Source organism: Salvia splendens, chromosome 5, assembly GCF_004379255.2.
Source record: "Salvia splendens isolate huo1 chromosome 5, SspV2, whole genome shotgun sequence".
Lineage (NCBI taxonomy): Eukaryota > Viridiplantae > Streptophyta > Magnoliopsida > Lamiales > Lamiaceae > Salvia > Salvia splendens.
Window position 1 is genome coordinate 5,747,873 of NC_056036.1, and position 10,135 is coordinate 5,758,007.

Genomic DNA, 10,135 nt, shown 5'->3' on the forward strand with positions numbered 1-10,135 from the left:
TCAAGGCAGTGATGGTGGTGTCTGATAATATGTCCACCTTCAAGAAGCTGTGGAATAAATTTTAAGAGGAGAGGAAGAAGGGCACAGCTGTGCCATTGCTGAAGTTGGGCACCATGGATGCCTCCATGACCAAACTCACCCACCATCTGCCCAAGGAGAACATTTTCATCTAAACCTAAACTAATTAATCCCTCTACTAAATAAAACATCCCCCTATCTTCGTCTCACTACCATCTTAAGTTATTTCATACTTGTTTGAAATTATTATCTTCGAAATATATAGTAAGTATATAATATATGTTCCACGGTTTATGTTAACATCCCATCCACAACTAAAACTAATCTTACACCATTAGATTTTAAAATAAATGAATGAGATTAAAGCGCACGAATTTCAATAAATAGTAGATAAAATATCAACAAAAGCATAAAATGGTCAATCTAGTACTATCTCACCGTCTCCCACTCATTTCCGTGTTCTTCTTCGACTTCGCCCATTCCATCTTCTTCCCCACCCTTGTCGCTCAATTTGCTTCTGAATCTCCCTCTCCATCTTCTCCTCCTCCACCATATCTGCCTTAACCCGCCGCTTATTCATCTCTGAATCGCGATCGATGTAGGTGATAAACCAAAACCAGCCTTTGCGGGTCTCCTCCACCTTGCCCTTGCCGCTCTACCCCAAATGCTAGCAGAACTCCATCACCGTTTGGAATTCATGTGGACGTGGTTGCGATCGGCGATACGGCTGGAGCGGTGGCATAGAATAGAAATAAGAGTTTGGCATAGATAATAGAATTTCATGATAATATCAATTTACTCCATCTAACAATTTCTATATAGTTTATTATGTCTAGCCTCTGTCGTCTTGAGTTCAGCTACTTAATTTCATTTATGGAGCAATTAATTCTCTGAAAATTTGCAGTCATGGAAATATAAAAATGATTGTCCCATGAAGGGTGGGTCCTCATATACAAGTAGTATACTATCCCACATGAGTCTAAAAATACAATAAAAATTAGATGCTTGTTGTTTGACTCATATTCAATATAGACTTAGTTTAAAGCTGAGGCTGCTCAATGTCTGCCTATTTAAGAATGCAAAAATTGAAATAGCATAATATTATTTGAAATTTCATTGAATAAAAAAGTGTTGCGTTTGTGCAGGTTTCATAGCATGCTACGTTTGTCATATAAGCAATATCATTACATAGCCAGCCAGCGTGCTTAGGTTTGTGTATTTTTGTGACAACATTACTATATAAAAATATACTACACCACTGATCTATGTTTCCCAATATGTATATTAGCGAAAGATACTAATATAATTGAATTTATTATAATCATTACACATTTACACGTGATACTGTTATTCAAGATACATATATACTTTTCAAATACTATAAAATACTCCTGATACGTACGTATATGCTTTCATTTTTTTTACTATACCGTGATTCAAGGTTCTAAGTTGAAACTACACCACAGTAAAAATTATGGAGTACATAGATATTGACATAAATACTCTATATAGGGCTATTAGTTCATAAAATTACAAATTGTGGCCGAACTTTGGTATTCACCATAAATTTAAAATTTGATCATAAAAATTAAACTTTTGCAGTGGCAGTGAATTTTTCATGATTTGGAATTTCAGCAAAAATTGGGATATATTTTAAAAGTCAAGTAATGACCAAGCCAACGTCGTTTATACCAACTAGAAGCAGTGTCATTGATTATATATGTTGACCACTTTATTCAATTGTATAATCTAACGTTCCACGCGAAATTTAATTTAAGGAAAAATTGAACTCATAGAAATTTTATACAAAGTGTAAGTTCATGGTATTAACGATCAAGTTTTAAGTTTGTAAGAAATGTCAATTTTCAACTAATATTTATGATATTATATATCATTACCTCTAGATAATGGAGTATGACATACACAAACAAAGAAAACGAGTTGACACAAATCTTTTTTTTTGAAACAAACGTTGAAAGTTTATGTGGTTTTTATGGGTTATATGTGAATGAACAGAGTCCTAATGAATAGGTTATCATGAACTATGTTATAAATATTATTCCATCTACATATTATGAGTACAATTATTTATACATAATTGAATAGGCAATGGGAAAGAGAGTGTGAAATATTATCTATAGGCAAAGGGAATGGGATTATGATAAAGTAATGTGAGTTAATTAGATTGAGCAGGGCGTGCACTCATTTATACGAAGTCAGAATTATTTATCTATCTAATTAAATGCCGCGCTCTGTCAATTCCTACCAAATTTATTAAATTCCGGTTCCCCAGTTTATATAATTTTGGAGTCACGTTAATTTCTTATGTTTTCTTCTTAGACATACATCTAAATAGTGAAGATCATATTTTATTCAAGTATAATATTGTATCTGGAATTGGAAGTGATCTCTGATATAATAAAAAGCAGAGTTGATTATCGTTGAAACAAGAAGATGTCGGTTCATGTATTGAGTTGAATTTTTGAGGCAGTTTAGGGTGTCCACAATGGTGGCCTTCAAAGGCCACCATTTGTGGCCCGGCCACCAATTGTGGCTCCCATGTGGCCTTTGTAATGACAAATGTAACAAAGTCAATGCAAATTCAAAGTGCCACCAAATGTGGCCCTCTAAAATGTTAATTTTTTTTTTGTTTTTTTTAAGGTTATTTTTTAATTTAATTTAATGTTATTAAATTTTAGTAGATTAATAATTTGGATAATAAAAACAATTTAATAAAGAGAGAAGTAGAGACAAATTTTCGTCGTACTATTAATATGGGAAAATTCTACAACGAAAATATTTTAAAAACACAACATAATAATAAAAAGAAAAAAACGCCACCGCTTCCTACTCGGTGGCATCATCGGAATCCGGCACATCATCTTCACCTCCTCCACCGCCGCCGACACCGGGCCCACTGCCGCTTGCTTCGCCCGTCGCCGACCCATCGGAGAAGCCCAACTTCGACCTCAACCTAAGAATGAGGTCGTAGTACATCATCTTGGTGATAGGGTCCGTCGACTTCTCGTACAAGGACAAGTTATCCTGGAGTTGCTTCATCATCTGCACCTCCAGTGTTTGAGTCAACGCCGCGGTCGGTGTTGAAGGGTGCGGTGTCGCCGCGCTCGCCCGAGAGACTTGGGAAGCGGATCTAGCTTCCCGGATGGCGGATTGTTCGCCCTGCGGGCGCTGGCGCCTCGACATTGTCGAGGGGGGCTCATCCCTCACATCGTCATTCAGGTCGAATGCACGTGAGTCGGTACCACTACTGTACGTGCCGTCGGACCCGATTTTTGTCCGCTTCCCAGTAGGACCGGTCTCATCGTCGCAGATCGCCTTGAATTGAGGGGAGTCTCGGAGAAGCATGTATTCATTCCAGTAGGTGAACTTGGGCCAGTTTTCAGTATTAAACAATTGATACGATAACGCCCGTACGTCGCCTTCGCTGCGGCCGCTTTCGGCATTCTGGAGCTGTCTCTCGTATATGTTCCTGAACCTCTTCACAGCGCTACTGATCCGGCCGAACTTCTTCCGGATCTGGCCTTCATCACGTCCGGCACTGCCTTCTGGTTTGAAGCCGTTGTACACCGTCAGGACGCGCCTCCAGAAGCAAATGCCGGTCTGATCTGTGCCGATGACCGGATTCGTCGTGACCGCCTCCCAAGCCCGCGCAACAGCGAGGGATTCGTCGTCGTTGTACTTCTCGCCACGCCGATCACCACCGCCTCGGCCACCGCCGGTGGCCGGCTCTCTGTCTCCACCTCGCCCGCCGCCGGTGGGCCCATGCTCTCTGCCGCCTCGCCTTCCACCGCCACTGCCGCCTCGCCTCCCACCGCTGCCGCCTCGCCTCCCACTCCCACCGCCGCCACCGCGCCCCCCACCACCGCCGGTTCGGCGACCCCCGGTGGGGGCCTCCATCTCCACACTACCGGATGTCGGGGTCGCCGGTGTACCCATCAACTGTTCCCATGTGAATCTATCAGATTCAGACAGAGGAGACGGGGAGTATTGGAATTGGGAGGATTGGAATTGGGAGGATTGGAATTGCTGGGATGGGTTGTTGATCGCGTCCATATTCGGTCGGTAGTCCCCGAACCCCGATGGTTGGCGAACCAAGTTCCTCTGCTGGGATGGCTGGACCCGGAATTGGGGCGAGTGCGGACTCCACGTCTGATTGGGGAAGTTGCCGTATCCCGAGTCTCCATACCCCGAGGAATTACCATCTGCACCTTGCATTTTTTGTAGTGTTTGAGAGTGTAAAATGAAGGGATTTGAAGTGTAGAATGAAGTGAAAAAATGGAAGTGAGAGTGTATATTTATAACAAAATTTCGAAAAAAAAAAACTAATTTCCGCGGCCCAGCCGCGATTCGCGCCGCTTGCAATGGGAGGGCAGCGGCTCACACGGCTCAGCCGCGTGAAGGCTGCGGCCGTGGCTCAGCCACGCTTCTCGCCTCACCGCCCCGGCTCTCGGCCTTTGCAATGGGGGGCCGCGCGCCGAGCCGCGGGCCGCGGCTCCCCCATTGTGGACACTCTTAGGCAAATGTCAATACACTTTGAATATATTTTCTACAAGAATTAAACTGTCATGCAATCATATTATTGTGTTAGACCGTATTCACCTCAAATGCGAAACAAAATTCAAGATGCGGTAACGGATTGGAGACTAATAGCTACCCTATGACAACTAGAGAGAAATATAAAACCTGTGTAAATTTTAATCCTAGATATCAGACATTTATCACTTAAACTCCTAGGCCAACTCACACACTTTATAACTGTCATATGATAGAATGATTATGTATGAGGGCAAAAAGTCTCAAGTTTGAGTCCACCACAACTTGACCTTTAAATTTTTGTTTATTTATCAATAAAACAAAGAAGGGACAACAATTCGTTTAGCTTGAATGAATTCATTTTACAGAAATTATAAATCACAATTAGTCATTTATGATTGTTGGGGAATATATTTGAATTTTTAAATAAATTCATTTAATTACGAGTTATTGATTTGATGGCGTCTCAAATTTATTAGTTACTACTCCTAAAATTTTGTATTGAATTGATTGATACGGAGTACTATAATATTCGTGAGCATTTACATGATTGGTTGAACAAATTAGTTCAAATTAATGACCATATTACGGTAAATTATAGTACTTGTGTTAATTTTTTTTAAATCTATTTATCATATAATTTTAAAACTTTAAATAATTTCCCGAATTGGGATAGCTCAGAAAATAGAAGGAAATATAAAAGAAACAACAGTTTAACAAATTTGATGAAAGTCATTGATTTGTGTTTATTATACAGCAAGCCAAGTTATATCTACCTTCTTCTCCATGGATAAATAATCAATCAAGTACATAAATGAATGCTGGCCATAAATAAAGCTTTGCATTTAAACAACTACACTCACACATTCATATATAGCTTAATTAAATACAGAACAAAATAAAATAGGGAATATGCACACGTAAAGAAATTTTGGGGGCATTAGAGTAATTTCAAGTTATTGATTAAGCTTGTTCCCACACTTGACCCCTCTAATTTAGCTTAGGTGCAATATAGAGTAAACTATCGACATTGAAATTTAATTTATCAACCGTTGCATGACTTGCATCATTTAATGTTAATTCGATACAATTTGTGTTAGGAAAAAAATATTGTACTTTTTCGCCCAATTCTAGATCTAACTGAATTTCTATCTTTATTTAGGGGCGGCAAAATTTATTGGAATTGTGTGGTTCTACTGTTATGCTTCATCTACGATTTAACTAACTTTGAATAAATGAATTATATGTCGATAGAGAAAATAAAGACAAAATTATGTACAAAGGATTAGCTGAATAAAGAAATAAATAAATAAATAAAAAGGATGTGATTTACTGATTAGTAAGAGCCAATTTCCATCGGATACTCTGAGTGTTGATAGACCCAAATTAAATGAGGAGACCCTAAATTAGTTAAACTTATATTTCGTGTATTTTAATTACTACAATGTGTCATGGCACGGCCGGCTAGAAATTTATTGAAGTTTTAAAAATATAGGACCACATTATTTACAGTGAGTATGATTAAAGTAAGATACATTCTCTTTAATGTCATAATCACAATTTGTTAACTGTAGTACGTACGTATAAACCCCAAAACTATCAATCGAATAAGTTAGCTATAATTTATAAATTTAAGCGATTATATTCTTTCTCCGTAGGGGACTAACCAAACTATGTGTACTATCGAATAAAAAATGAAAAGATTAAAATTACTATTTTCATCCAACAAATAACAGAATAGAGCAATGTACCAAATAAATTCGCCCGTAAAACTTTGAAACGGTGCCTCCATTATATTTATGTTCAAATATAAAGTATAATGTAGGAGTATGATTTTACTTAATTTCTCTTCTAATTCACAGTAACCATAGTGCCTTGTAAGAAGAATCCACTTACATCATTAGGTAACCAATACCAAGATGAAGAACTTCAACATATACACCTTATCAAAGGCAAACCCAAACCCAAGAATTAACTAATGAACTGAACCATTCAATCTTAATTACTCTAATTAATTAATACTGTAAGTGTGGAGAGGACCCCACTGATTGGCCAAGCCTATTAATAACCCCACCACTGGCAATCTCTTTACTGTTTTTGCATGCCCGCAATTTCATTTCATTTCATCTACTCCCTCTTTAATTCTGTACTTGCTCCTTTACACACAACCATTACAAGCTAATTTAGCAGTAGTAGAGTTAGTCATAGTGGATATTCATGTTGTATTTCAACAAATCAAAATATGAATTGGCACACGTGGCAGCTCTCCCTCAACAAATACACCAAGTTTCGCATTCCTTTTAACTCCACCGGTGACAGTTGACACCACCCCCATCTAATAAATACCTCCGCCTCATTCACCACCTTCCTTTCTCTCTCTAGAATGCTCTAAAACAACAAACAAACCCTTTTTTCTCTCTCTAAAAGCCCCATTCTGATTCTTCTCCCAAATGTCCGCCCCGCCGCCGCCCACAGCCATCTCCCTCATCAAGCAAATGCCACAACTCCCGCCGCCATACACCGACACGTCATCTCCGTCGTCGTCGGCTTCCACCTCGTCCGACGCCGTCTCATCGTCTTCCATAGTGATAGTGATAATAATCATCGCCTCCGCCGTCATCATCTCCGCCTCAATTTACCTCCTCCTCCGGCTACTCTCGAAGCGCATCCATCGCACCTTCTCCGCCGCTGACGACGTCGTCCTGCGCCGCGACTCCTCCAACCGCAACCCTAGCCAGCCGCAATTCCACGCCGCGCCGCACCACTCCTTGCTCGAATCCCTCCCGCTCTTCACTTTCCGCTCGGTCACCGGAAACCTCACCGGCGGCGACTGCGCTGTGTGCCTCTCCAAGTTCGAGCCGCACGATCAGCTCCGCCTGCTGCCTATCTGCTGCCACGCGTTCCACGCCGACTGCATCGACGCCTGGATCGTCTCCAATCAGACGTGCCCGCTCTGCCGCTCGCCAGTAACCGCTTCCGACTCCGAATTGCTCGACAAAATCCTCCCCAATCCGAACCGCGGCAGTTTTCGGGACGGAAACGGAAACAGCGGCAGTTTCCGGATTGAGATCGGAAGCATCAGCCGGCGCCGCGGCGGAGGCGCTCCCGAGGCGGCGGAAGGAGATCGGCGCTCGTATTCAATCGGCTCCTTCGATTACATCGTGGATGATAACGGCTACGAGGTCTCGGCAGGATCCGTCACTCATCGCAGAGGAGCTTCCGATTGCACATCGGCGGACAAGGAATCGTCAGTCGGAATTCCAATACCGGATCCGCCGGGGGAAGCGCTCGCGGCGGACGTATCCAGCGGTAGAAACTGGCTGAGGGATTACGTCGACAGATTGGAGTCAGTGTCGTTCAGAAGCTCGGGGAGATTCTTCTCCGGCAGCAGCAGGCGGAGCGATCCTGTTGCCGCCGTCGGAGATCTGGAGGCGAACCGCGTCGGAGAGGAGATCAGTGAGCTGTTTCGGTGGCTTTCCGGGATATGAAACGTAAATACTTCCGATCATTAGGGGTAATTTAGTAATTCTTGTTACATAACTAGCCACGCTCTAGATCAGTAAATGATTATGTGGTTTTTTGGTAAAATCAGGAGGATCCAAGTAATTCTTTTTTTCGTTTTATATATTTATTCGAATATTTCGTCTTCCAAATATAAATTCCCAACGCAAGTCTTAATTGTGATCGTTGGATTTAATGAGAATTTAAGTGAATTTAACTATTCTTTGAGACTTTTGATTAATTCCTAATTTAAACTACTTCAAATATTATTTTTAGTTGGAAAGTAGCGCGTATCTTGTTAATTAACAAGTGGAAGACTGGAAATGTTTGGTTTTCATATTTATGAAAAAAGGGTAAAAAGTATAAAATGACCTAAAAGCAAAGTGTTGTTTTGGGGGAAAAAACAAACACAATCTCCATTGGTAAATGAAAAAAAAAGGACAAGAACGGTATTTGTTGTTTTTGTAAGCTCAACATTCCATTATCCATCTTCTAGTTACATGTGACATTAATCCTCGTTTTGTTTTATTTAGGTCATCTAAAATGTGGTCCAGCCCCTAACTTGTCTTAATATATTTAATATTACCCTACAAACATGGATCTACATTGTTATGCAATGCAGCCTGTCATTCTCTCATGTAAGTGACATTTTCGTGCACAATTATTTTAGAGTGAACTACGAAAATGTCCCTAGACTATGTATTTGTCTCGCTCATAGTCCCTGAATTTTAAAAACATTGCTAGACATTCCTGGATTAAGGGTATATCTCGAAAATGGTCTTTATTCACTGTTTTCGGTCGAAAATACCCTTTTGGGGGTTTTTTTTTTGGGGGGGGGGGGGGTTGGGTAATTTTGTCTTTTTACACTTTTAACATCTTAAATCTGATATTATTTCAGTTATGTACTAAATTTGATATTATTTTAAAATGATCATTCTTCTTCCCTTTGTCATCTTTCACATTGTTTCTTTATTTTAATATTAGATTTAATTTTACAAAATTAAATTTTAAATTTCAATTTTTAAATATCAATAAATTTTTTAATTATAAAAATTATTAAATAACAAAAATTAATAGTCATAATCAATATTTGATAGTGTCTAATATTTAATCAATAAGGTATGACTAACGCCTTAGTTTTAATCAATTTTTAATAGCTTTAATCATAAATAGATCATATAACACGATTTATTCTGAAATAAAAATGCATCTAATGTAAGACTAATATAATTTTTATTTTTAGTATGATCAAATTTTTAGTCAACTTCATAATATTCAATCACAAGCAATTATAACAACCGAACGAAGGCTAAACAGAATAGCTCTTATTTTTCCATCATGATTAATAATATTTTTATGTACTTCTTCAATTCCGCTGAATATTATATTAAATAACAAAAATTAATAGTTTTAATCAATATTTATAGTGTCCATAAATTAATAGTTTTAATTAAAATTTTTTATTGATATTTAAAAATTGAAATTTAAAATTTAATTTTATAAAATTAAATCTAATATTGAAATAAAGAAACAAAGTGAAGGATGACAAAAAGTAAGAAGAATGACAATTTAAAAATAATATCAGATTTAGTACATGACTAAAATAATATCATATTTAAAATGTTAAAAGTGTAAAAAGACCAAATTGCTCAAACCCCCAAAATGGTATTTTTGACCGAAAACTGTGGAAAATGACCATTTTTGAGATAAACCCTTAGTTCAAAGATGTCTGGCGATATTTTTAAAGTCCAAAAACTATGAGCGAGATAAATCCATAGTCTAGGGACCATTTTTATAGTTCATATGTAGCTCATTATTTTAACCGATCACTAGTGCTTTTGATCCTATTGTTTATATGTGCATAGAGGATTTACAACACAACAAAATGTATCTTTTTGGAATAAAAAACCAAAAAGTATTTTATTCTCTCTCCCACACAGAGGAGTTCTACTTATGCTTATCACTTGTGGTAGAAGTAAATTCGAAGTGTTTTTCCATTTCCAATAAAACGATGTGAAGAGGGCCAATCGTCTGTCATTATTTTGTCTCCCGCTTTTGTGGT

The 10,135-nt window shown here is 38.7% G+C and overlaps 1 protein-coding gene across 1 annotated transcript; it reads left to right on the forward strand.

Moving 5' to 3' along the window:
* The first annotated feature begins 6,684 nt into the window (after positions 1 to 6,684).
* LOC121802238 (E3 ubiquitin-protein ligase ATL4-like) lies at positions 6,685 to 8,211 on the forward strand. The gene has a single exon (XM_042201859.1). The coding sequence runs from the start codon at positions 7,023 to 7,025 to the stop codon at positions 8,058 to 8,060; it is 1,038 nt and encodes a 345-aa protein (XP_042057793.1). The 5' UTR covers positions 6,685 to 7,022; the 3' UTR covers positions 8,061 to 8,211.
* Positions 8,212 to 10,135: the final 1,924 nt, after the last annotated feature.